The sequence below is a fragment of the Leishmania donovani genome, chromosome 4 (genome assembly GCF_000227135.1).
Source record: "Leishmania donovani BPK282A1 complete genome, chromosome 4".
Lineage (NCBI taxonomy): Eukaryota > Euglenozoa > Kinetoplastea > Trypanosomatida > Trypanosomatidae > Leishmania > Leishmania donovani.
This window is the reverse complement of record NC_018231.1, coordinates 450,985-477,967: the sequence shown is the minus strand read 5'-3', so window position 1 is coordinate 477,967 and position 26,983 is coordinate 450,985. Positions and strand designations below refer to the sequence as shown.

General features: G+C 56.4%; 6 protein-coding genes across 6 annotated transcripts; all 6 read left to right on the top strand.

The window, feature by feature from the left end:
- Window positions 1-2,616: 2,616 nt before the first annotated feature.
- On the top strand, window positions 2,617-3,747 carry LDBPK_041250 (actin; the record flags this gene model as incomplete). The annotated part of the gene is made up of 1 exon (XM_003858139.1): window positions 2,617-3,747. The coding sequence occupies one exon, from the start codon at window positions 2,617-2,619 to the stop codon at window positions 3,745-3,747; it is 1,131 nt and encodes a 376-aa protein (XP_003858187.1).
- Window positions 3,748-4,930: 1,183 nt separating this feature from the next.
- LDBPK_041240 (hypothetical protein, conserved) lies at window positions 4,931-8,116 on the top strand (the record flags this gene model as incomplete). Its single annotated transcript, XM_003858138.1, has 1 exon — window positions 4,931-8,116. One exon carries the CDS (start codon window positions 4,931-4,933, stop codon window positions 8,114-8,116), a length of 3,186 nt encoding a protein of 1,061 aa, XP_003858186.1.
- A 994-nt stretch (window positions 8,117-9,110) lies between these two features.
- Window positions 9,111-10,217, top strand: LDBPK_041230 (protein kinase, putative; the record flags this gene model as incomplete). The annotated part of the gene is made up of 1 exon (XM_003858137.1): window positions 9,111-10,217. One exon carries the CDS (start codon window positions 9,111-9,113, stop codon window positions 10,215-10,217), a length of 1,107 nt encoding a protein of 368 aa, XP_003858185.1.
- Window positions 10,218-14,985: 4,768 nt separating this feature from the next.
- LDBPK_041220 (hypothetical protein, conserved) lies at window positions 14,986-15,549 on the top strand (the record flags this gene model as incomplete). Its single annotated transcript, XM_003858136.1, has 1 exon — window positions 14,986-15,549. One exon carries the CDS (start codon window positions 14,986-14,988, stop codon window positions 15,547-15,549), a length of 564 nt encoding a protein of 187 aa, XP_003858184.1.
- Window positions 15,550-16,388: 839 nt separating this feature from the next.
- LDBPK_041210 (tRNA nucleotidyltransferase, putative) lies at window positions 16,389-17,960 on the top strand (the record flags this gene model as incomplete). Its single annotated transcript, XM_003858135.1, has 1 exon — window positions 16,389-17,960. One exon carries the CDS (start codon window positions 16,389-16,391, stop codon window positions 17,958-17,960), a length of 1,572 nt encoding a protein of 523 aa, XP_003858183.1.
- Window positions 17,961-19,246: 1,286 nt separating this feature from the next.
- On the top strand, window positions 19,247-26,434 carry LDBPK_041200 (hypothetical protein, conserved; the record flags this gene model as incomplete). Its single annotated transcript, XM_003858134.1, has 1 exon — window positions 19,247-26,434. One exon carries the CDS (start codon window positions 19,247-19,249, stop codon window positions 26,432-26,434), a length of 7,188 nt encoding a protein of 2,395 aa, XP_003858182.1.
- Between the last annotated feature and the right edge of the window lie 549 nt (window positions 26,435-26,983).

The following is a 26,983-nucleotide window of genomic DNA, read 5'->3' as shown; positions in this document are numbered from 1 at the left end:
CTCTAAGACATTCCTGAAATTTTTTTCTTTGTGTATTTCTTCCCTTCACGAGGGTGTCACTTTTGCCGGAGACGCGACGGTTTCACACAGAACTGTCTTTTTTCGTGCTGTTTCTGCTGAGAGCGTTAGGAAGAGGAGATGAAATGCTGAATTGAAGAAGTGACTATTGATATAGGGTATGGTGTGCTATGGGGCTTTATGACGCCTAGTGCTAGTAGAAAAGCCTACCATATAATGTGCTAGGGCTGGTGAGATACGTGGCGTTAAAAAAGAACGTGTGCGCGGGATGTCGTTGTGTTGTGCGAAAGGTAAAGTTCAGATTATGATGTACAGCCTTGCGCATGCGTGGTGTTTTCGCATTGTGGTGGCCTGTGTGATTTTGAGTTGTTGGTCGCTCGTATCTTTTTTCTCGTGTTTCTTCGACAACCTTCCGTTATTACGGTGGTGGGGGTTTGTTCGGCGCCATCAGTAGAATCGACCTTGCGAATCGTGAATATTTGCGTAGGGAACGCTGTTTTACTGGGGCTTGGGCTAGTATTGATTTTTTTTTTTCACTTTTTCAGTGAACCTTGTGAGGCGTTGTGACGCGGAGGAAATTCGGTGTAGATCTTTTTCCTGCAAGTGTGTATGAGTTCGGATGCTTGTTCACATACGGGGGTTATCCGAAAATCGGCGTTATTTGCTTGCCCAACGTGTCTGCTCATGGATCTTTGAAATTGTCGTAGTTAATAGTTACTCTGTACGTCGTTCGGATTTCGGTTTTTCTCCGGCGTATAAGGGCCCATTCATCGACAGGATCTCTCATGGAAGCGGTGACAGTAGGAAGTGTGCTGGCATTTGCGGCGTTACAGTTTATTGCAGGTAAGCTTAATTATCCTCCAATGGGTTTTCTGTGTGTGTGTATCACTTTTGATATCACTGAAGCAAAGGCAACGTGTATGGCCGTGCCCAAGGCAGTGAGCGCTTTGCCCTTTTCTTTGTGTTTGCTTTTTGTACACTGTTGGTGTGCTGTGAAGAAGCAGACGTGTTTATTACTTTCCGTTGCCAGTGGAGAACTATGAGCTCATTGTTTCTGCTGTGCCTTTTTTTTTTTTGTTGCTTTAGAAGTAATCTGTTTTCTTCTTTTTTTTCAGTAGTGGCGATCGGTTCTTTGGTAAGGTGGCGGTGTTTACCGTGCGTTTCAAGACGTTGATGTGCTTGTTAAAGGCGTTCTAGGTTGGCTGCTCTTAAGTGAAGCGTGGCTAGATATGAAAGTAGTGAAGGGATTCCGAGGAGGATTGGATGACACATGTACTGTGCAGTTTTCCTAATCTCTTTAGACGGAACTCCGTCGTTCTCTGGACAAGGGTGTCTTGGTTGCTTCGTCGGTGGCGGATCAGATGTTATACTTAAAGGAGCTTTTACTTTTTCAGGAGAGTCAATTTTAACAGGGCCTTAGCCTTGTGTATGGGATAGAACACCTCTATTTTTTTTTTTTCTGTCGTTCCGGTAATGTTGATTCTGACGATGGCATTTTGCTTTCGGTTACCTTCTCACTGAAGCCACCCCATGTGGCTGTTTGTCTGGGCTGTTTTTGGATCGTACGCAAAAGCGATAACGGCAAAATGGCAACAAGTATGCGCTCTTGATTTAGCTATTGATTATCTTTTTTTTTTTTGATCACATGTTTTATGTTTATGCCTTCTGCTCTGGCACTTTCGGATAATAGTGGTAAGGTGGCTGTATAAAAGGTCTGTGGTGTGTGTGTCTGTTGTGCGGTGTTGTGAGCACGAATGTAGAATGAGATGCTTGCGCGTTTACTGCCAATCGTAAAGCTGTCCCTGCTGAATGGCCTACCCAGAAAAGTAGGTTCATTAACCCTGAAAGTAAGACGAAATGCGCACAGTAGTGCTCAACCTTTCATGAAAAACGCGTATCTGTATTGTTTCGTTGGACAGATGGGAGATTCTATGCGGCGGAGAACCTTTTCACGGTTTTCGAGCTTCTCTACTTGTGTTCATTTTGGTGCGTAGCCCTGCTTGTTGATTTGTTTCTGAAAGCTGTCTTTGCGAAAAAAAAAAAAAACATTGAGCGGCTTTGCTAGCGGATCAGAAACTGTAGTATGCCAGAAGAATGCTGCCAAAGAGGTCGGGTCCTGTGCCCTCTGGCGACGCACTCGTGTTTGACGCTTAGGTGTGTGTGTGTGTGGATGGGGTTTTCAAATTTTGTGAGTCGCTCGGGAAGCAGCGGATGAAGCGACCCTTCTAATTGGTCGCAATTGCGGTTGCGGGTGTTCGAAATGTCGTTTGTGGTGAGGGATTATGTCAGAAATGGAAACGGAATAAAGCATCAGCCGTGTAGTTGAGTGGTGCATTCGGCGGAAGTGTTTCAATATGGTTTGCGGCTAACTGCGTAGATCTCGGCACCTCATCCTCTAATGCTTTCGTCGTGCATCTGCGTGATGCTAATACCATGCTCGCCTTCCAGTGCGGGGTTCTTTTCTATAAAGCATTCACCCTCTCGATGCTTCTCCTGCTTTGCTCTCTCTCGCACTTGCATGGCAGTTTTCTAGATAGCTTGCCTGTACACTCTTCATTTAAAACAGCTTATTCCCAGTTATTTTTCTCAACAAAAAAAATGGCTGACAACGAGCAGAGCTCCATCGTCTGCGATAACGGCTCCGGCATGGTGAAGGCCGGCTTCTCTGGCGATGATGCTCCGCGCCACGTCTTTCCGTCCATTGTGGGCCGCCCGAAGAACATGCAGGCCATGATGGGAAGCGCGAACAAGACGGTTTATGTTGGCGACGAGGCGCAGTCTAAGCGCGGCGTGCTGTCGCTGAAGTACCCGATCGAGCACGGGATCGTGACGAACTGGGATGACATGGAGAAGATCTGGCACCATACCTTCTACAACGAGCTGCGCGTGAACCCCGAGCAGCACAACGTGCTGTTGACGGAGGCGCCGATGAACCCAAAGCAGAACCGTGAGAAGATGACGCAGATCATGTTCGAGACATTCAATGTGCCGTCGCTGTACATTGGTATTCAGGCTGTGCTGTCCCTGTATTCCTCTGGCCGCACTACCGGTATTGTGCTGGACGCGGGCGATGGCGTGACGCACACCGTGCCGATCTACGAGGGCTACTCGCTGCCGCACGCGGTGCGGCGTGTGGACATGGCTGGCCGCGACCTGACGGAGTACCTGATGAAGATCATGATGGAGACGGGTATGACGTTCACGACGACCGCGGAGAAAGAGATTGTGCGCAACGTGAAGGAGCAGCTGTGCTACGTAGCGCTCGACTTTGAGGAGGAGATGACGAACAGCGCCAAGTCGGCGAACGAGGAGGCGTTTGAGCTGCCGGACGGCAACGTCATGATGGTGGGCAATCAGCGCTTCCGCTGCCCGGAGGTGCTGTTCAAGCCGTCGCTGATTGGCCTCGACGAGGCGCCTGGCTTCCCGGAGATGGTCTACCAGTCCATCAACAAGTGCGACATTGATGTGCGCCGCGAGCTGTACGGGAACATCGTGCTCTCCGGCGGGTCGACCATGTTCCTCAACCTTCCGGAGCGCCTGGCAAAAGAGATCTCGAACCTGGCGCCGTCGTCGATAAAGCCGAAGGTGGTTGCGCCGCCAGAGCGAAAATACAGCGTCTGGATCGGTGGCTCGATTTTGTCATCGCTGACGACGTTCCAGACAATGTGGGTGAAGAAGAGCGAGTACGACGAGTCTGGCCCAAGCATTGTGCACAACAAGTGCTTCTGAGGGTCCTCACCCGACTGGGCAGCTGTAGTGCAGAGGACTTTGTGCGACCGGAAGACGCTAGCGGAAGTGGGCATAGTGGAGCTAGCGTGCGCGCGGTAGCTTTCGCAGCACTTGGGTTTTGTCTTCTGTACTGTCTGGTTCTTGTGTTTATTTTTGGTTAGATGGTGCGTTGTTCTACTTTCAATCATCGTTTTGTTTTGTTTTTCATATCTATTTTCCAAAGAACTCTGATTGTCTTCATCCGCCCGGTTTTCCCTGTCTGGTCTCGCTTTGAGGTTGTTTTTATTTTTCTGCGGTTTTTCCCCATTGGGGTAAAAGTGCGTCCCGTGTGTCTACTCCTCCAGCCCCCACAAACGGTTCAGATGTACGGAGCACCTGCTCTTCTCTGACGTGCTCTCTTTGCTCTTGCCATCTTGCGCGGCTTCTAGCCTCCCTGCCACGTACGGATGCTGACGCCAAGCAGCATTCTGCGCAGGAAAGCGTGGTATCCCGACGAGGCAGATTGCGAGCTCGCATGTAGCGGCGACGGACATCCTACACACATTACCCTCATGTAGAGCCTCAAGGCAAGGGAAGAAGAAAAAGGTCGACACGTCGTTACGTGTTTTTTTTGTGCCGGGGAGTAGGCTGGCGCCGATCTTCTCTTCAAGTATCCTTTCAAGTTTCACTGGCAATGCACGTAGTGCGCGGGCTCCTCGCGTGCCGCCACGATGTCAGTTGCGACTCTACGAGTGCTACAGGGATGTCGGGTGGTGTCGTTGACGATCGGCATCAATCGCACGCCGCGTGATACGTGGGCATGAGCGCGGCCCTGCCGCGATATTCCCGTCTCCATACAAGAGATCGGTTGACTCTCATTAGCATGCATGCAGCGCCAGTGTCGCTTTGGATGTGCGAGGAAAAGACTCTCTATGAATTGGTGCCACTCGTTATGTATTTGTTTTTTCGGCTTTTACCCTTTTTCTTTCTTCTTCCGGCCATTACGTGAGACATGAACACACCCACCCACCCACACTCACACACACAAAGCCCTTATTCACAGTAAAGACAATTGGATTTGTTTTCGTTTTTCTGCACCCGAGTAAGGTTTGAGGTGATTCCGCATGAGTCAGTGTGTTCCATCAGGCTTTCTCTTCTTTTCTCTCCTGTGTTTGCTTGCTTTTGCTTTTCACACCTCGTGCTGATGTCCGAAAACGGTCGAAGTGCTGTGCCTGAGGGCGCGGTGCCGAATACCCTTGGCAATGGCGATGCCGATTACCCCGACCCTCGCACACCCAAGCAGGGCAACTTCGCGGCGGTCAACAGCAGTGCACTAAATAGCAGCGAGGGCAACGCGATTTCGAGTTTCTTGCTTATTGGCAAGCTCAAGTCCGTCGTGTACGAAGTTTTGTATAACTTGGAAAACCATGCCCATTTACATGACATAGATGAATTTATCGCCGTAACGGAGGACTGCCTGAAGGCGCTGAAGACCGTCAAGGTGGAGCGGCGCATTGAAGCGCGCAGAATGAATCTCTCCATGCGCAACCAGGTCAACTCTTTAGTGAACACGCTGGCGACGCCTTCGAACAGGGAGGCTGACGACGCGTTAGGCGAAGCTGTGCGTACCTCCGCCACCACGGTGAGCCAGAGTCCCCAAAACTACAAAGCGGCGCTCCTCAAGCAGAAGCTTCCGTCTCCCAAGCACTCTCCTGTGCGGGCAGATGTGCAGACAAGGGGCGACGTGGAGGCTGCTCGGTACGCGTCCGCGTTGCGCGCGGAGGAGCGTCAGAGACAGGCAGAGGAGCGCCGATTCGATATTCTGCAGGAGATGAAGCAGAAGTCGGAGGTGGCCGATGCCCGAAGCCTGCGCGCCAAAGCGCGGCGCGAGGAGGCTGAAACAAAGCAGCGCATGGAGACGCAAGATCGGATGGACAACGGAGTGCGCCGTGCGGAGGAGGCGCGGCGACAGACTCGCGAGAAGGCCCAGCGCGCCCACTCCCGTGTGGAGGAGGTGCTACTCACGAAGGAGCTGCAGCAGCAGAACAAGGCGCTTTTATTGGACAAGAAAATGAGCGATGTGGAGCATAACCAGGAGCAGATGCGAGAGAAACTGCAAAAGCAGGCACAGGAGCGGCAGGAGGCAGTGCGAGCCGCCGCTGAGCGTCGCCGAAACTTAAGCCAGGAGCGACAGGAGAAGCAGCAGCAGCGCGAACAGCACCGTGTTGACAATCTTCGCCGCGTCGACGAGCAGAAGAAAGTGGAGCAGGAGGTTAAGCAGCAGAAGGCTCGAGAGTGGGAGAAGAAGGTGCAGCAACACCACGTCGACACCACCGCAGAGGCGGAGGCGAAGAGTCGCAAGACGGAGGAAAAGTTTCAGCAGAGCGCCCAGCTGTTGGAGGAGCAGCGGGAGAGGCGGCAGCAGAAACTGGAGCGGCAGGAGCAGAAGCTACGCGAGGCGAAGGAACGTCGGGACAGGGAGCTGGCGGCTCGGCCAACGTTGGAGGAGATGATGCCGCCCCTGTCAGAGCAGGAGGTGGAGCAGCAAGCGTCGCGCTTTTCGCGTTTGTCTACCACAGCTGCGCACCACGGCAAGGTATTTGCGGACACGTACCAAAAGATGTCGGCGCACTCCACCAAAGATTTGAATCGCAGCAGGCTGCGCGTCGTTTTCAGCCGTCTCGCGTCAGCCGTGGCGACGCCGTCAGTGGTGCAGTGCAGGCATCCCTTGAGTGAAATCACCGCTGCAACTCTCGGGAATGTGGACTACGAATTCGTGCGCTACTTCAACGCGTTCGAGACACTGGTCAAGGTCCTCGTGGAGGCTCGGAAAGCGCGCGACTTTGGGGTCATGAGGCAGACAACCGACATCTTGCTGTCGTGGTTCGTGGATGAGAAGGAGGGAAGAGAGAACGTGGTGTACTTCATCAAGAGTGGCTGCACGGTGTTGCTGTTGACGTGCCTGCGTGATGAGGCTCACGCGCTGCTCCTTCAGCAGAACGCCGAGGCTCTCCGCTGCACAATGGAAGCGCTGGGCACGTGTCTTGAGCGTATCAGCGCGGAAGCACAGGGAGCAGCAAAGTTGGCGCCGGTGCGGGACCAGCTACTCAACGAGATGGAGGTTGTCGGTGTTGACCGCGTCTGCATCGCAGTACTTCAAACGTGCACGGAGGAGGGTGAGTTGCAACTTGCCTACACCGCCCTGTGCATTATTCACACGGAACTGAGCGTGGTAACCCGTCGAAAAGGAGAGGTAAAGCGGAACTGGTTTCAACAAATCACAACGTCCCTCTTTACGCTGCTGCAGAACATGCTCACGCCGAACGGATCGCCGCTGCGGGAGAATGATGCGAGCCTGTCATGCGAACGGGTGACTATACTGTTTTGCCTGTTTCGCACCCTCAACACACTCGCGCGCTGGCAGCTGACCAAGTTCCAAGAGCTGTTGCACGACGGTTCGACCGACGCGGGGGCCGCCATGGAGGCGATGCAAGTGAGGAAGGGCGAAATGAAGCGCACCCCCTCTGCTGACTCGCTGCCAGCACTCATCACTCGCACGGAGCTGTTTCACATTCTCAACGGATTTTTCATGTTTATCCACGGTCACCTCGAGGAGCTGGAGACAATTCCGGCCTCGGAGGACGCCGAGGGGGCGACCGGAAAGGGCATCAAAAGCTCCTTCACAGAGGCGCTGCAGTTCGGCATCACGTTGAACATTTTCCCAGCCTTCCCTTGCAGCAGCGGCTCCGATGCGGGCGATTCGCAGAAGTTAGGCGGCAAGCACTACCACCTGCGCGCGACCCTGCACGAGTGCATCCTCCTCGTCGGTTACCTTTGCTTCGACGACGCACCGCTCCAAGACATGATGGGGTGGGGTAAGAAGAAGCCACTCCTGGGAACGATGCTGAACGTGCTGCCTATCACCTACTTCTCCAATGCGCGGCATATTTTGTTTCCGACAATCCTCTCCGCGATTCTTCAAAATAACCGAAACTCAATGATTGTCCGAGAGGAGATGTCCCTGGCGGAGCTGCAGCAGTTCATCTCCCAGGAGTACGATCCGTTGACCAAGAAGGCAAAAATGTACGCCCAGGAGCATCATAAGCAGCTAGTGGCGCATAAGATGGAGACAGATCCCCGCTTTGCACTCATGGTGAAGCTGCAGGGCAAGTCGTGGGCGGACATGGCGGACGACGACGACTCCCCGCCGGCGACGGCGCGCTCCTCCGAGACAACGAGCACGACGCCGGCGGTGGAGAAGGAGAAATTGTGCAAAGGGCTTCGAGCAATGTCGCTGAACCAAAGCAACTACTTCAAGTTGGAGAGGCGGCTGCCCATATCGTATTGGCCCGCCGCGATGGAGCAGCTGGAGAAGCTGCGTCAGCTGTAGAGTGTGCCGCGACGTACCGGGTGTTTTTGTCGTTGCTTCGGCTTCGTTGCTTTTTTTCTTTTAGCGGCTTTCACGTGTTTCTCTTCTGAACGTCATGCGAGATGAACCAATGAGAGACTCTACACGCATACACAAATAGACGCACACATCCGTGCCCAGGAAGGCACGAAATACTCGATCCAAAGCAAGCAATCTGAGCAAGTGGTTCACAATAGGTTGGTGCGGGCTTCTACGCGGTGCGTCGGCCCCCGTTGCAGCTGGGGACAAGGTGCAGGGGGTGAATGAGCTTTCATGGTACTCTGTTGAACAGCGTGTAGGTTAGGAGATGTGTTGGCCGTGGGTTTCGTTCGCATCCCGCTAGGCGAGCGCCGCGGCGTTGCTGTAAACGAGACGTGAAGGGTGTGAACAGGTACGCGGTGGCATCCGCGGATGTTTCACGAGCGGAGATGCTGTTGCCTTCTTCTTATGTGCCGCCTCTAGAGCCCTACTCTTTCATGTTTTCCCTTGTAGGGTGGCGTGTTTCCTGTATCGACGTCTCATCCCGCTTCTATCATTGCGCTCTCCCTTTTTGTTTTGGCGTGTGCAATCTCTGCTGTGCCATCATCACCTCTCCCGTACCCACTACACCCTTTGACAGATATTAAAGGAAAGGGAAATCAAGTCCTTTACCCGCCATTACTTCGCTCGTATCTCTACATACGCACCTCTGCACTCCGTTGCTGTGGCAGTACCTACCCACGCGGCACCGCGGAGTACGGCAGCAAGCACAAAGAGCGTCGTCATCTAACTTGCGCCGAGGCCCGTTCCAATCTCTGTCCCCTATATTCCATAATTGGCTCACCAGCAGAGCAATCCCAGAAATCCTCGCGTTCGCCGAGCTCTCTCCCCCCCCCCCTCTCCCTCGCTTTCTTCTCTCTTCTTTTGCGCCTTTGTTCTCGCCTTCATACACTCGTGTAGCTGATATAAAGCGAGAAGAGGCGCTTTGCGGATCACGATGCCAGAGACATCTTCCGAGGTGGCACCCGCCATCAAGTCCATCTTTCAAGGACGCTTTTTCCTCACGAAGCTGCTCGGCAAGGGTGGATTCGGCGAAGTCTACGCGGCCGTTCAGACGTCCAACAACGAGATGGTGGCAGTGAAGATGGAAAAGAATAACGGCCGCAACTCGTTTCTCTTCCACGAGGCGCGCGTGATGCAGGATATTCAGAAGACCCCCACGAAGGATGGCATTTCCGGCATTGCGACACTGAAGTACTTTGGACAGGAGGGCGACTACCGCATGCTGATCATGTCCATGCACGGCGCATCGCTCGAGGACTTCCACGAGAGGTTGGGCCGCTTTTCTCTCAAGACAACTGTCATGCTGGCGGGCCAGATCCTGTCGCGTCTCGAGTACATCCACTCTGTGGGCTACGTGCACCGTGACCTGAAGACAGACAACTTCCTTGTGGGCAAAGGCTCATTCTCGAATCGCATCTTCATGATTGACTTTGGTCTAAGCTCCAAATTCATCGGCTCCGATGGCAAGCACCGTGACATGTTCACTGGTCGGTACTTCCTGGGTACCTCGCGCTTCGCTTCGCTGCGGACGCATCAGGGATACTCGCAGAGCCGCCGTGACGACCTGGAGCAGCTAGTGTACATCATGATTTACATGTATCGTGGTCGCCTGCCGTGGTCGGGCCTCAACATCAAGGACCTGTCGGCCAAGGAGCGCAAGATCGGTCAGATCAAGGCTGATTTGAGCTATAGCCATATTTGCGCCAAGTGCCCTCAGGTTTTTGAGCACCTTCTCTTCTACTCCCGAAACATGGAGTTTGCGGAGACCCCGCAGTACGACATGTGCCACGCCCTTCTCCAGTCCGTTTTAGACTCCATGAGCCCCCGCGAAACGATGGACTACGTCTTTGATTGGAACGTGCCAGCTAGCAAGCCGGCTCGTCAGTCGCTTTCGCCGCGCGACGAGATCGCTCCTGCAAACGCCAACGCTGCAAACCAGCCAAATATGCTCAGTGGTGCGGATGGCAAGGGTATGTTCTCTGGCTTCGGCAGCAGCAACCCGCCGGAGAACATCTTCAGCATCGGTGGCCATGGCGCATAATATTGCCGCCACCGACCACATGTAAACACAGGTATGTGGTGACGTCCGTCGTTGCCTTTGTCTCTTATCTCCCCGCCTGTCTCGTTTCTTGGCTCTCCTTTCGATACCCCCCCCCCGCGCGCACGCACAAATCTTTTTCACTCCCTACTCTCTCTGTTCCCCTTTTTGGGTGCGATGTCGTTCTGCTTTCTTTCTCATTTGGTACATTTCAAAGTTAAAAAACGTAAAAAAAAGGCTGGCGCCAGCCCATTTATGTGTGTGTGCGTGCTTTCTTCGTGACTATCCTTCCTTCCTATGTGTGCTACTTTTCCTTTCCTTTCCCTCTTTTTCCTTTTGTTCCTCGCACACCCGCTTTTGTATTGCCTTCGTGTGTTTGTCTTCTCCCCCGCCCCTCAACCTCCGTCGTTTGCCCTCCTGGTCGTTACTTTGCTATTTGTACGTGTGTGCTTTCATCGTCTTCATTATATCCAACAATAAAAGACCCTCCTCCCTGACTTTCTTCGCTCTGTTGTCGCGCGTTACTGAGTCTCGTTTTTGTGGTTTACCTGTCCTGTGGCCCCTATCATACAATTGTATTTTCACCAGGCCGCGCATTCACCTGTAACCCTTATCACAGTGCACCACTTACGACGTGGGCCTTAGCTGCTGCGCCATTCGACACGCCCATGTGTGTGTCTGCTGAGCGTAGCGGTTGGTCGTAGTATAGACATATCCAAGATAATACTGCCTCCATCTCTGTGGTCTTTTTCGTTTTGATTGATGTGGCGTAGTTCACACCACGGCCCACCCGCCTTGAATGAAAATGATCCCTTTTTTCTTTGGAAACCTATGCCCCAGCTCCTCCCTTTGTTTACCTATTCATCGTCGCACATCCATATATAAGTGCGAATGTACAGGCCTTCCCCCTGTTTTTCTTGTCTCTCATTTCGTTCATACTCTTGCACCTCTCAATGTGACAGAGCCGCGCAGATCTGCCCTTCTCCAAGCCTCTATAATCTTACGAAACGAATCGAGATCTTTTTTTGTCACGGACTGCCTTCGGCTGACATACCCTACCCCTACCTGTCCCTCCATCTTTCCACCGCCCAGAGAAGAGAGAGCGATTCGCCTTGTGTGGTTGACACTTTTTCTTCTCTTTTGCTGTGGCCATGACCGATGAGGAAGGACTTCTTCTCCCCCTCCCCCATGTTGTTGTGCATTGTGTGTGTGCGTGTGAACACGTTTTTCTTCAGCCTGTTTTTTGGTGCGTGTGTGTGTCTCCCTCTTCCGTCTCTTGATGTGTGCCCGTGTTTTACTTCTTTACACCAGTTGCTGTACTAACGTGACTGGTCATGTCGTCGTCGTTTCTCCCTCGTCTCCTTTCTCTGTTTGTCCGCTTTGTTAGTTGTCTCTTTCGTGGGCCTCTCCCTCGCCTTCTGCACCCTTTGAGCGCCAGAAACGGATGTGTGCTCATTTTCTTCGCGCTGGGGTTCTTTACGTTGCAGCGACCTTCCAGGGGGGGGGGCAGAATACTTGTCAGGTGTCACAGAACTCAAGCTTTTGGCGGAAGAAGAAAAAAGAAAAGGTGAATCGTCTCAGCTCCTCCACGGCGCACAATGATCTCGCACTCGTACCGAACAAGGGATGCGTTGGCAACCACCTCCGTGTTTCTTCCCTGCAAATTTGGGACGAAGAGAAGCGACGGCATGAATTATACCTGAGCAGCTTCTCTCTATTCTTATCTGTTCTCTGTATGTTTCTGTATGCGTGTCTCTATGTGTCTGTTTTTCTTGCTGTTCAGCGATGCAGACGTGTATACACACTCACACTCGCACTCCAGTGAGTCGCCCTGTGCTTCTTGTTTTTCTGTTCACATTGCATATCTTCCGTGCCAGGTATCACATTTTTTCGCTTGAAAGTGTGCGTTCGGGCGTAGAAGGAGATGCCTGTGGAGGTTGCAACGCGTATTTACACATGTGTATCCACGTGCACTCACGCTGCGCACAGCGCGCACGAAGCCTTTACCAAGCGCGCTTCGCAGGGTTAGTGGGGGCGGGGCTGGCGAATTGAAGGTGGCGCCACCGGTGACAAAAGGAACAGCAGCAAACTTGTCATCCCCGTTGCTCGCTCGTTCTCGTCGTTTTTCCCCTCTTTTCATGCTGCATCGTGCTGTGTGTGCGCAAGCGAGTGTGGTTCAGGCTGTTTGTATACATGTGTGCTTCTTTTCTGCCACATTTTATGAATAATGGATGAGAGCCTCAGGGGTACTCCCTCCTCCTTTTCGGTGTGTGTGCATGTGAGAAGATACTTGTCTAGGTCCTCTTCTTCTTCCTCTTCTCTGTTTTTTTTTCTTGCGCTGGTCCCCCTTGAAGGGTGCTTCTACGAATGCCAGGAGAACCGAGCGCATGGATCAAGTGACAGCTGCATCTGCCGCATCTTGTATAGTTTCTCTCTCGCACGCGGGGTCTTTCGTATCAAACCGAACGCAACGAAGAGCCTCTCCTTACGAGAAAGGAAGAGATGCAGGGAAGCAGAATTGGGACAGACCGTAAAGTTTGCAGGTAAAACCGAACGAAGTGTAGCAGCCATGCACACGAACATCAAACACTTTTGAAGACAAAGGTAACGGCAAACCAAGGCCTTTCTTCTCTCTTCCCTTTTGTGCTCCTCTCTCACTTTCCATTCTCGACGACTATAAACATGCTGCTGTTTTTCTCCGGTGCTCCCTTCCTCTTTTTTTTTTTTCACTGCGTGCGTGTATTTCACCTTTTTGTTTCTCTACATCATCACGGGCCACTTTTCACCGTGTTCTCTCTTCTCTGTGCGCCTCCTCATGCCCCTCTCTCTCCAGCCAGGGCACTATCATGTATCTGCCCAGTGAACCTTTGTAAATGCAGCGCCCTCATGATCACCGATATTATATGCCCCACATGGAACTCTGGAAGTGGCAACGAAAAGAAATATATGTGACGTACACGTAACTGGCTTCGAGGATGTGAGCATGGCCCCTTTTCAAAATGCAGAACGTTTGAAGATGATCTTCTTTTCTTTCACGCTGCTGAGGCGGACGCGTCTTCGTCTGTGGGCGTGTGTCAGCTGGGCTGACGGCGGTGCAGATAGACTACATGCTAGAGTGTCTGGCCAATCTTGATCGCGCCGTCCGGTGTGGCTATCTGCGACTGCACTCGTACAGCTTACTGTAGGTAGGAGGATGCCTCATCGGCTTGTGCTTGCGAGAAAGGTTGAATAGCGTCTTTTTTTCCGCATTCAGCGCCGATCTCCTCATCCTCCTGAAACTCTTCTCGTTTGTACTCCTCTCCTTCGCCCCATCATCTCTTTCCCGTCACCCTCAGCTGCAGACGTCCCCCCCCCTTTGCTCGTTCCCGCAAAGACTCACATGTGCTTATCTCCTCTTCCGGTTACACAAGGACTTCTACTATACGCCTAGAGGTGAGACGCATCACACACCTCCCACATTTGTCAAAGAGCATCACCACGGGCTCCTTTTGTCTCTTTCTCCTTCGTTAGCCTCGCCCCTTCCCGCGTGCTGCTTCATCAAGCAAATGTTCCGGCGTTGCGCTCGACGTCTAGGCCATCAGCTCATCAAGGAGCCGATGGGTCACGAAGAGACCACCTTCAGTCGCGGTGACCGCACTCGCAACAACGCTCTCCAGCACATATACGGACTTATCGGGTTTTGCGGAGTAGGCTGCGTGCTGGCGCTTTTTTCCTTTGTGTCGGGGCAGCGTCGTGTTCTGACCACAATTACGGCAGACGGCACCATCACCAAAGGGACGTGCCCCACGAAGTGGTGGAACTTCTGAGCCTCCTTGCAAGTGGGAAGCGGTGTGGTGCGTGCGGGGCTTCTCTGCTGCACAGGCACATGGAAGCATTCTGCGAGCGACGAGCAGGGAAAGCAGAAGCAGCGTTGACGGCAAAATTCCTTTCTGTTTCGGCTCCGCGTCGCTGGTCTTTTTCGTTCGCTGGCCTCTCTTCTTTTTACTGTGCGTGATAGCGATCGTTTTAGTGTAGTGGGGCAGGAAGTACGCGTGTCTGTCGCGGAGCCGATCGCCCCCAACACGTACTGGTATTGGCTTTCTTCGGGGGACGAGGTGTAGGCATGTGCACCATCGGTGTTTTGTTCTCCTTTGCCTGCGGTCTTCTCTTACCTAAAAGCTGTGTACTGTTGTTGCTGTTTTTTTTTTGTCAGTCTCGGGCTTGCGTAACGTAGTACTCTAACGATTCCCACACCCACTGACGAAGAAGGTGCCCTATGAGGGAAGTGAGGTAAAAAAAATAGGAAAGAGGTGCTGCTTCCCTTTTCCCCCTCTTTGTTTTTCGTTGGCTTCGTGGATGGCCCCCCTTGGGCTGCCATGTGAACCATCTTCAAGGCCTTGTACACCACAGGCGTACCTCAAATGTATTGAGCTACAAACCCCCTCCCCTCCCCCCCCACACACACAAACAGACGGAGCAGTGAGACCAGAGTGATGGATGTGCTCTTGGTCCAGCTTCTTTCTTCAGTATGTTCCTTCATGTGTGAAGCATCTTTCGTGTCTCGTGCGCGGCACCGCACTCTCCTTCCTTCGCTCTCTTTCCTAATACTGTCTCCTGCTTGCACATATTGTAGGATAGATCCAAGCGCGACTGCTCTCCCCCCTTCTCTACCGCAGCTGCCTGCGACTACTCCCTTTTTCAATTTGTTGTGGAGCTGGAAAGTGTGTGTGCTGGTGTGTGCTTCCTCCTGTGCTCCGGTTTCGTTGTGCAGCCTCGACGACCTTCTCAGACGATGCCGCCGAAACGCCCCACCAAGCCTCCTGGTGGCAAGAGTGTGCGCAAGCCTGCTGCCAACCGCACCAAGATGCGCTCACTGTCCCTTCAAGAAATGTACATACGATCGTGTGCGGAGATGGGGCTGCGGCCCAATAGCGCCTTTGCAAGCTTCCTGCATGACAGATGCGGCGTCGATTATGCCGAGGACACGGTTGACCTTAGCCGAAATTATGTGGGGGACAAGGGCATCGTGCCTATCCTTGCCACTATCGAAAAAATACCCAACGTTCGCGCCCTCATCCTCTCCGAAAACGGCTTGCGCAATCGCGGAGTAGAGCTGTTGTGCGCCAGTGCAGCCAACCTGCCGAACCTCGAGTTCATTGAACTCTCTGACAACTTTATCAGCGAAGGTGCGGCTGTGGCTCTCTTCCGACTTATCGAGCACCACCGCCAACTTCAAGTGGTCGTTTTCGAAAACACTAAAATACCGGTGCATTGGAGAGTCAAGCTGCTTGACATGCTCGCCTCAAAGCGCAGCACGAGGCAGAAGCAACTCCGTGCTTCCATCCTCGTGAGCTGAGAGGCGCGTCTTTCGAACTCTCCCTGTTGCACGCCAAGTGGCACCACGTGGGCTTTTCCCACACAATCTTCCTTACCGCGCTTGCTGCGCGAGAAAAAAAAGGACGGAGAAACTAGAGTTTACTCTTCGATGTACGTCAGCTGCTCCTCTGCCTCTTAGAGAGAGACACACAGGCCTCGAAACAAACAACAAAAACGACATGAAGTAGCGCTACCCGAATCAAAAACAAACAACGGCTGCATGGCTACTGCGCATGCCTCTACGTTGTACCCTCTTTATTAGTTTCTCGCTCGATCGGCGCTTCTCTCTCCCTCTTCCTCTCACTACTGCCATCGAGACACACTCGCGATGGGTACAAGGGGGTCGATTGGAGGGTGAAAGGCGGTGGGGAGGAGAGCTGGTCAATGAAAGTAGTTGAGAGCCAGGGGAATGTAATTGCCGAATGCCTCGCCGCCACTTTTCCGCTCTTCGTTCTGATTTCCATGGCTGAGGGCAATGGTAAGCCGCTGAAGGCATGATATCGTACCAAGCCCTTTGGCTGCCACGAGGCCTTGCCCGCCACTTTGCGCCTCCTCACTGTCAAGTGGGCGTGCCCCCTCCTCCTCATCTCTCCCCTTTCCCGCACGCACATACGTGATACTCGGTGTATTCCTCTCGACCTGGTGGCGTTCCTTCGTCTTCCTCTCTTCCCTTTCATTCCTCGCAGCGTGGATTCTGGCCACAGTACAGCGGTCAGGTTTATCATCGACGAGGCGGTGAGGCTCTTGCTCTCTCTCACACACACACATACACACAGTCTCTTCCACTTCCCACCACGCACACCTCTTTCGCCGAGGTGGATGTTGCCGAGAGTAGTGCGGCTGGAGGCCGCCATCCCCCCAGCACATCAGAGCGTGTTTGACTTCCTGCTCAGCGTGGCTGCAGAAAACAAGCTCAAGGCAACGCTGCGTGTAGCGGGTGGGTGGGTGCGGGACATGTTGCTCGGCTTGCACTCGAACGACATTGACATTGCCATCGAGACCCACGCAGGCACGAAGCTCGTGACAGGTGAAGCCTTCGCCCACCGCGTATCCGAGTACCAGCTGGCTCACGGCGGCCGGGGCCACACAGTGAGCGTCATTCGGTCCAACCCGGCCCTCTCCAAGCACATTGAAACTGCCACGGTACGTGTTCACGAAATCCCGGTAGAGTTCTGTGCTCTTCGCACGGACGTGTACACAAATGAGTCGCGCATTCCCCAAGTGCGCCCGGCGGCTCCCGTGGAGGATGCGCAGCGCCGAGACTTCACCATCAACGCTCTCTTCTACAACTTGCACACCGGCATGGTGGAGGACTACACCACCGGCTTGGAGGACCTGCGTCTGCGCATCATTCGGTGCCCGCTGGAGCCGCGGACGACCTTCATGGACGACCCGCTTCGCCTGCTGCGCGGCGTGCGTTTTGTTGGCCAGCTAGGCGCGCTCAACTTTTCGCTGGATGAGTCGATCACCAGCTGCATGGATGATGCCCTGCTTCAAGTGCTTCAGCAGAAGGTGTCTCGGGAGCGTGTCGGGAAGGAGTTTGTGAAGATGATGGCGGCCGCTCACCCGGAGCGGTGCATCGCACTGCTGCATGACATGCACATTCTGCAGCACGTCTTACTTGTCAGTGTGGTGATGCGGCAGGTGCCCGGCAAGAAGCAGTTGTCAAATGAGATTGAGCGAGTGGAGAGGTTGGTAGATCTTTATCCGGATGGATCTAAGAGGCTGGAGACAGTGATGCGACTGAGTGCTGTCGGCTTGCCGTGCCTCGCCAATGTCGGCGTGGCGGCCGAGTTGTCCGAGGGACAGCGAGTGGAGGTGGCTCTCTTCGTTCTCGTCATTCCTTTCTTTCGTGGTGCGACGGAGAGTGTTGAGGAGACGGTGCGCAATGTCTGCATGAATGGGCTGAAGCTTCCGTTGGCGAGCTGCGACTGTGTGCGACGCTTGATCGACGCGTACAACCATCTTCACGCGCAGTCCATGAGGATGGATGAGCTCGTCGCCGAGACGCTTCGTCCCGAAACGGTGAGAAAGGTGTTTGGTGCCTTGAACATCCTGAGCGACAAGCACGTCTTTCGTCATGCCCTCCAAGTTGTTCTGCTAGTCTACATGCTAATCGAGGAATCAGCGCCCCTACTGTCAGGCGGCAGACTACAGCAGGCTACGAGCGACTTCTCCGCGGCGTGGGCGCGGGTCGCCGAGCACCCCGTGTTGTTGGATGCCTTCCAGCTGAGGCTGCCCATCAATGGAAAGGACCTGCAGAAGGTTTACGGTATTCCACCCAAGAACGTTGGATCAACACTGCTAAAGATGCGGCTCAAGCTCGTGCTCTGCCCCCGGATGACGCCTGAAGACGTTGCGCAGTGGCTGGTGGAGGGTGCGCAGGTGTGACTCGGCCGCTGTCGAGCGGGACACCGTCCTTGGTGCCGCAGGAGACTTGATTCCGGGTCTTAATCCGCATGGCAGTTTGTGCAGCTGCGCGGTGCTCACAAAACGGACGTGGTGGCATTGGCTGCGCCTAGCAGTGTACTGTGGAAAGAAAAGATAATCGACACCTCGAACCGAAGAAAAAATGGTACTGGGCTCCGTTGCCGTCCAGCTTTTGTCGCTACGATGGACTGATGTGTCGCCACCCCTTCCCATGCGGTGGATGCCGTTCAATGGAGGAGTGGGCGTCTCTCTCTCTGTGCGCTGGCCCCGCTTTGTCTCGAGCGAGTGATTGGCGAGAGTCTCTCTTACACATTTTGTTCTGCTCTGCATGTGATGCACTGCCCGCGCTGCTCCTCCTCCTATCTTTGCCTTTCCTTCCCCTGTCTTCGTGCTGCCCAGGGTAGGTGCGGGTGCTCAACCATCGGTGCACTGCGCAGAACGCTACCCCTCCCATCTTTTTCGATCTATCTTGTGCTCACGTAGGCAGAGCGGGACGTGTTGAGCATCTGCAGAGGCCGTGGCACCTTCCGTTGCTTTTTCGCGTACACAAAGCAACAACGGTCACGTGAGAGGCTGGGGAAGAGCGCGGGAGGTGCGTCGCAGGGAGCAAGTCACGGCCTCTTCCCCCCCCCCCTTTTTTTTTCGTTGTGCCTTCTGCTGTCTCTGAGTCGACCCATACACATACACATACACATACACACACACACACACACACACACAGGTGCACAGACGGCCGCGTTCACCGACGCACGTACATATATCCCCACACACCTATACATACAGGCACATTATCACATAGTGGTCATCCTCGCGACTGCCCCCCTCCTTTCCGCTCTTGCTGTGTCAGCGACGAGCAGGCTTGCTGGCAGGTGACCATCGGAGATTCATAAAGCATACATTCGAATTGCCATAGAAACCGTTGACCTCATCTCCGCCCTCCCCCTCTCTTCCTCTGCCACGCACGCCTTGCGGGTAGGGGGGAGCATTTCTTTTTGTTGTTGCTTTTCGCGTCGCTGCTGCTCTTCTCTGTTTCTTCTCGCCTCCTGGTTGTGCGTTGGGCCTCAAAGGCTTTCCTCCCGCTACGCAGCGTCTGCTTCACTGGTCTCTTGCCGCCGGCAGGATCCCCCCTCCTTGCTCTTCCTCCTCCTCCTGCAGATCTGGAGGCTCTGTCTGTGCCTCCCTCCCCTTTGGTCTAGCGGTTGTGTTCAAAGCTGAGTGTCTCCCTTGTTGTGTGTCTCCGCTGAGACATGAACGCGATTTGCTTGAGCTCCTACAGCGCCGTGTGGTGGCGCCCAGGAAAGGCCGGCTTCATGGATGTGGTCGGCGCCATCTCTCTCACAGAGGTGCCAAAGCAGAAGTCCTCGACTAGGGGCGTGGCTGTAGCTGCCCCGATCGCGCTGAAGTGCGTCAAGCAACCTGAGCAGGATCTCGTTGTGTGGCTGGGATGGAAGGGGTCCAGAAACTTCAAGAAGAGCGGAAAAGGCTTGCACAAAGTCCTCTACGTCTGCACGACCGCCACGCACTCTGGCGTCTTCTTCACTCACCACAGAGGCAAACGGCTGGGATTTGCGCTCATCGCGCACGATTCGCGCAACCCGCAGAAGTTGAGTAGCAAGCCTACCCTCTACAAAAAGGAGCTGTTTCGCTTGATGGCGGACGTATTGCACGATGGAGAGAGCAAAAAGACAACCAATAAGGAAGGACAGCTAGTGACGGTGCGGCAGGCGGTACTTCGCCAGACCCTCGAGGGGCACGTCCTGGCAGCTGTTTTTGTCAACCAGCGTGGCGATGTGTACGCGGTGGTCGCGCACTTGGCAAAAAACACGTGGCGCAAGTGGAGGATGGAAGCCGCAGTCGGCTCCATGCCGTGCATCCACGTACCAGAAGGCGGCCGCGATGTGCGGTTTGTGCACTGCGACATAGACGCGCCTGTCGATCACACCTCCGCCGTTGTCGCCCCTTCCCTTCCCTTGGCTCTCTCGACGTTCGATCGCGTCTCTGCGAGCAGTGCCAACTTGTCGGCGCAGGTGGCGGCCGCCACGCCACCTCTCCTGTGTGTCACAGTCCGTGAGGTCATTCTGCCTACGCGCGGCTCCGGGGTTGCGGCGGTGCGGGTCTTTCAGAGTCAATGTGTCGAGCGCGTCAGTGGCGACGTCCGGGTGATGCCGCAGCCGTGCCTCACCCACGTGGATGAGGCGACAGCGGTGTACACTGTCGTTGTGCTGGGGGAGCAGTCCAGCTGTTTCCTGCACATGCGTCACTCTCTGTTCGGGTCGGAGCTGATGACGAGCTGCGCCACGGTGGCGGGGTTGCATCGACCAATAAGCGCATGCACGCTCTTGATTCCGAACCCGCACCGACCTCGAGGTGCCCGGGTCTCGCTGGTGTTGTGCGACGACATGAGGGTGTACTGCTGTGAGCACTTCGGGCAGGTAGTGTCGGTGTCGCTCAGCATCGACGGCGTGGACTGCTCCATGTTGACGCTCCCCGTGCCACTGGTGAAAAAGTCGTCCAAGAAAATGAAGACAGCGATAACACTGCCAGCGCGGCTCATACCTGTGAACAACGAAACAGAGGTTCTCTGCACGAACGGAACTGTCGGGCTCTTCTTGCGCGTGACATCCGCTGCTTTTAGTGAGGCGGTGCCGGCACCACCCGACCTGGCGGTGGAGGGCACCGGCGAGACAGCTGGCTGCGGCATGGTGGGAGAAGCTGAAGTTGGAGCTGCCGCACTGCGTCTGTGTTTGCAGTCGTTGCAGCAGCTCTCTGTGCGCGCTAACCGCCACGACCTACCAGATGTGGTCTTTCGCCATATCCTGCCACACCTGCGCTACGTGGGTACCTCGCAACAGGAGGTGATGCTGATCCAGCGCGTGTACGAGCAGCTGCTGCAGATGGCCGAGCCGATCCTGGAGCCGGAGTGGAGCTATCTCTGGGCGCTCACTTCCCTTCTTCAAAAAGTCCTCGGGAAGCGTGGCAGAGACAACCAACTGCGGTACACCGACGCGTTCTTTCTGCAGCTGGCCGACACGTACCGGCAGGGCAGCTTTGCCTCTCCCAGCGAGGCGTCGCTCGTGGGTGATGGTGTCCGAGCTATGGTGTCGACGGAGGCGCAAGACGTGATCGCCGCATCGACGGTGATCTTTCCCGCAGAGGCGATCTACGTCCTCGATGGGTTGGCGGCAGGCGTGGCGCCGGTGACCTTATCCGAGGAGGTTGTGCGGCGCATGGTGAACACCGACACCCTCTCGAACGGTGCCGGCGTTGTGGCTTCTCAGGCCGGCGTGGCAGACTGCGTGCACTGCATGGGATGCGTGCTCTTGGCGAGCTGTCTAGACCTTACTGTGTTTGTAATCGCTGACGAGGCGCGCGGGCTGCGTGTGTCTCTTCAACGACCGCAGGATGGCGTGTGTGTCGCGGTCCAGCCGCACACTTTCGCGACCCAGAAGGGGTTCGAAACAGCGCTGGGCTTGGCAGGCGATCTCCTCTCTGTCTCCTCCGCTGACGCGTCATTTCGGCCAGATGTAGCACTTCTCACGCTCGGTATTGGGGGGCGGCAGCATTGCCTGAACGCCTTCCTGCAGCTGTTTTCTCCCGTGCTGCGCCACGCTGTGGATGCTTTGACGCCGCTTTCCAGCAATCGAACTTGGTTCGAGGGGTGCGTCGCCACGCTGACGCAGCCGACCACCGAATGGGTTGCTAGTCTGCTGCGCAAGGGCGGCAGCGACAGCTTCACCCTCACAGCGACTCTCTGCCACATGTTGTGTGCAGCGCAGCGCGGTGTGGATGCCGCCTTTTTTCGGAGTCTCTCGCACACCCTCTCCGAGGAGTTTTGCACCACCGCGCTGGTAACCATCCTCTTCCACCAGACAGAGCTGCTTCTGGCCGCTATCCAGAATTACGCCTCGGCAGTGGCGGCCTGCGTCTTGACGAAGAATAGTGAAGCCGAAAGGGGCGCCAACTGGCAGGCGACGGACGTGGGCCGGACTCGTCTGCAAGCGGCGCTGGCGCAGACATCTGCCTTGTGGGCCCAGATCGACTCCCTGTCTCCTTACCGTGTGCGTGATGTGGCCGAGAGCTACCGCATCTCCGCCAGCATGTCATTGGCGTCTGCCGCTAGTGCGGCGTCTGCTTCGACAGAGGGGACGATGGTATCACGCACGCTCGTGCTGTGCTTCCGCATTTTGTGCCTCGTGCAGTACTCGATGGCGGCCGAGGAAGATACAAGCGTGGCAGCAAGCGCTGAATCGGCTAGTTGGACGGCGAGCGATGCCGCTGTGAGGGACTGCCAGGGTGTGCTAGAGACTCTCTACCTGATAGCGGGCGGCCCGTTGCCGCTCGAGTGGTTCCAGTGGAAGTTTATGTCATTTGTGAAGCGTGCAGCTGCCATGAAGCCAACTTGGGCACCGTATCTAGTGCGCCTGATGCAGCTGTCAAATGTGCACCAAAGCAGCAGCGCGGCGCTTAAGCGCGACTTCTACATCCTACTGGACACCCTGCAGAGCCGTGGCGCGTCTTCCACGACGACAGTGGAAGAGGGGGATATGCAGAGGGCTGCCGCAGCGGCGGAGTCTGCAGTTGGCGCTCTCGCAGCCCAGGTAGAGCACCGCGGTGCATCGGCCGCAACGGAAGGCCTTAGCCTGGCGCCATCGACGAGTACAGCTTTCTTCATCTTTTCCCACCAGCGCGACGCGTCGATCCCCAGCTGGAGTCGTTTGCATTCGCTGCCAGAGCGACGTCACCTTTTTTCTGCCACCTGGGCCGACGCACTGTGGACGCTGGAGCGTATACCCAGTGCTCTTGATCGTGCTTGTGCGGCAGCCCTAGCTCGAGTCCAGCTTGCGGCATCTGAGGTGGCGACGACGGGACAGGGTGGGGACCAGCCGCCAGCGCTGTCCGAGGAGCTCGCGCTTCCCCTCTATGCACATCTCTACCGATTGCGCCCTCCTGTGCGGATGCACGCAGTGATAGACGCGACACCGGCGGAAAGCGACGGCGCGTGTCTCGGTGTGCAGCAGCGCGTGGATCGTGCCCAGCAGCATGAGGAGGCCCCGTGCGAAGCCACCGCGATCCCCGAAAATGTTGCCGCAAAACCACATCAGGAGGATGCACAAGTGGCTGTTGCACCCGCTGTGGGCGCAGCGACATCTGCACCGCTCCCCTCTTTAAGCGCCGAGCCCGGGGCTGCGGTGTGCACCGACACAAGTGAGGCGATGCCAACGGAGCAAGCCAGCAGCGTCGCCAACGCGGGTACTCCTGCTGCTCCTGCTGCTGCTTCTGCTTCGGTGGCGGCGACGCCGGCTCCGGCGGCTCCGGCGCGGAGTGGTCTGTACTCTCCAGCCAGCGTGGCGTGGTGGGACACGCTAGAGACGACACCAAGTCGTCCTCGCGCGTTGGACGTGAAGATGGAGTGTGCCACCGCGAACTCCACGTCTCCCGCCACCGCCGACGACAACGGCGAGAGCTCCGACTCGGCCACGACGTACACCACATCGACCAGCAACTATGTCGACCCGGTCTCCACGCTCGAATCATTTCACCGCCGTTGCTACACAAGAGGCGACAGCCACGCGGCAGCGGAGAGTGTCGGTAGCAGCTGGAGTGACTCGGAGTTGCACCTCTGCAAGCACCGGTATGCCGCTGCCCGCTCGCAAGCGCAACACAGAGCAAGAAAGAGATGCCGCTGCTGCAGCCGACCGATGCGCGTTGACTACCGCGGCCGCTCGGCCGGGAGGCGAGGCGAGGCTGCCGGCGATACCACGCCAGTACGCGTGCAGTGGAGCGGGACAGCGAAGAAAACAACTGCACCGTATGTGCGGTCGCCGCTGGTCACCGCGAAGGGGCCGACAGCCGCTGTGGCGCGGCCAACTCTACTGAGCTTTTCGGCTCGCCTGCAGCCCCCAGAGGAACCGCCGACGCTCCGCGCGCAGTCCGCGCGAACTTCACTGGCGGCGCCGGCGCTCAAGGTGACCCCGTTCTCCCTGTTGACCTTTCCCTTCGCGTCAAAGGGACAGCAGGCGTCGCGAGTACGGCTGTACACATTAGACGGCGACCGCGTCCGCTACGTTGATGGACAGGACACGGTGCCACTGTTGACCACCAGTCGCCCCGGCGTCGTCGCCAGCGCGGGCGCCTTGCTGAATGTGCCGCCACTGCCTGCGACGAGTGTGTTTCCAGCTCCTCAACCGCTCGTGCGTCTCCCCTCGCAGCCTGCGGCAGCGCAGCTCGAGCATCGTGACACACGAGTTTCATGTGCAGCAGAGGCGGCGCAGCCGGTGCGGTTTGTCGAGGTGGGGCATGCATATCCGCAAGTGCCGCGCCCACCCGCCGGCGTTGCTCCACCAGCAGTGGATGCTGCCACCTTGCAGGCTACCGCCACGAGCGCACCCGTGCCCGTTCGAGCCGCTGAAGCGATCGCCTTTCCCTCTGTCGGTGTTGCGACACCAGCCGCTACCACATCTGCACCCCCCGCTCCGGCCACCGTGCCTCCACTGCCGGCGCCAACGACTCTTTCTATAAGCGCCCCCAGCGTGCTGAGCCCTGCGCAAATGAGCGACTTCCGCCGCTACACTGACAACCTGTTGGCTCGGCAGACTGGAAGCACACGTTTACACGCCATGACGGCTGCTTCTGTTCCGTCTGCAGCACCACCGACGGCGGACCGCCCCTCCACGGTCCCCGCAGCGGCAGTTGCTGTCGACACGGCTGGGATAGCGCGGCTGATCCAGCAGCAAGAAGAGTTCCTCCGGAAAGCTGAAGCTATTATGGAGAAATGCAGGGCTGAAAAAGATGGCTTCTATCGACGGGTCGAGGAGAGCATCCGCAGCGCCACAGCGGCTTTCCAGCAGCACCAGGGACTGAGCCCGGTGGAGCAGGCGCAGCTCGTGCAGAACTCCATCAAACAACGCAATGAGCTTCTCACCCTCAACCACCACCTCCTGGAGTTGCAGCTGGCCGCCGCTCGTGCCGGTGGCGAGGCGCCGCCAGCGCCCGCCGCGGCTTCCGCAACCTCTCAAGCGGCGCCGTCAGGCGTGACTGCCACCGGTGCGACCCAGACGCAGCCGCAACTGAGGGAGAGCGCTGGCGTGCCATGGGCGGCGACGGGCGGCTCGGCTGCATCCACGGCTGCAGCCGCCGCTCCTGTGCTACCACCCGCTATCTCGGCGCGCGGGCGCGAAGGAATGAACGAGATTTTGTCCGACCTACAGCGACTCAACGCGGAGCTCACGGCAAGCAGCGCGTCGGCCGAAGCCATGGACAGGGCCGTCAAAGAGACGCGTGAAGTCATCGAGCGATACGAGCGGAACAAGACAGCCGAGGCACTGACGGCGGAGGGGATCGCCCTGATATCAGCGATGCGCCATCGCACTGCTGCAATCGAGCGACAGCTGGCGGAACTGCCGCAGAGGGTCGAGGAAAAGGGCGCCACTGACGCAAAGAGTTCCTCGAGTGTGTGGGTGTCGCAGTTTTCCGTGGCCGATACAGTCGAGGGCTCACCGGCAGAAGCTCCACCTGCCGCGCCGCTCGCAGCATTCACATCGAGGACGGCCGCGGTTCCGCCATCCTCGTTGCACTTCACAGCGCAGGCCGGGACGTCAGCGGGGTCGGCAATGGAGGCGCTGCTCTCACGGAACTTGAACCAGCACTTGCCGTCGAGCAACCCACTCGGAGTGGTGACGCTCTCTAGCTCCATGCCTCAGACAGCGAAACCGCCGCAGCCGGAGCGGGCGCCAGCACCCACAGCTTTAGTGCTCACTGCGCCGGTCGTCTCATACGCAACACCGCGCGCCTCCTCCATGTTCACCTCAGTTTCCTCCGTCCCCATCGATGAGCCGACAGTGCTTCGCTCCGCGACGCCGAAGGGGGCGTTTCCGCCCAGTGCAAGTTTTCATGCTGAGCGGGCTGCCGGAGGTGAGGTGCCGAGCCTGCACGTCTGTGAAACAGTGGAGTGCACCACCCTTGACCCGCCACGAGCCATGCCTTCCAGCGTGAATGCACCGCGAGTGGCCACTCAGCTGCGTGATCTGGGCAGTTTGTTCGTGGAGACTGGTGGCCGGTACGAGACCCGGCGCAACGCGAGCGCTGCGCCGTCACACAGGAGAGCAGCAGCTTCTCCTCTGCGCAGTGTGCCGGTGCGCTCGCCGGCGCGCAAGCCTCACGCTGCGGAGCGACGCTTTTCATCGCCGGCACAGGCGCCGGGACGCTGTCATCACAAGCATGAGGAGCGCTATGCCATGTACCGAGCGACTTCGAGGCCAGCGAAGGTGCGTCCAGCAGCCACAGCCACGCCTTACGTCCCTGCCCCGGGCGCGCCTTTTACGCCGGCCCCACGTTGTGTGTCGACCGGTAATGTCTTCGTGGATCGACAGCAGAGCAGACTCATGGCTAGTATTGCTAAGCGTATGCAGCAGCTAGAGCAGGATCTCTTCATGTAAGGACGCACATATCGGTGTGACTCGAGCTGCAGCGCTCGTGAGAGAGGAAGTGGACAGGGAAGGGAAGCAAAACGGTGACTGACATCATGACTGCCTATGCTCTTGATGATAGCGTCGCTCTTTTCGGGTCGTCTGGAAGCCTGAGCTCCCCTCCCCCCTCATCCTAACCCTTGAACGCTCGCAATGACAGTCGCACATGAATGTGCTTGGCCAGTCTCCTCCATCTCTTCCTTGCCACTTCCCCGACTGTGCGCTGCCCACCACGCGTGTAAAGCGGGGCGGGGGTAGAGGAGCGACTTTGGCGCGGAAGTGCGACGTGCTTGAGCGTGTGTGAAAGAGCCGTTATCTCCGCTTTTGGCGAACCGAAAATGGCCTGACATCCGTGGCGAACGCCGAAGCCGCCAACCTCTCCTTTGGTTCTTTTTCAACGTGCACCGCTCCGCTTTAGAACATGAGCGAGGCTCGACGCTACGCCACCCGCACGCCGACCCACCGCGTGGTGGCAAGCAACTTTGCACACGTGGTGCAGCCGTGCGCCGACTCAGCCAT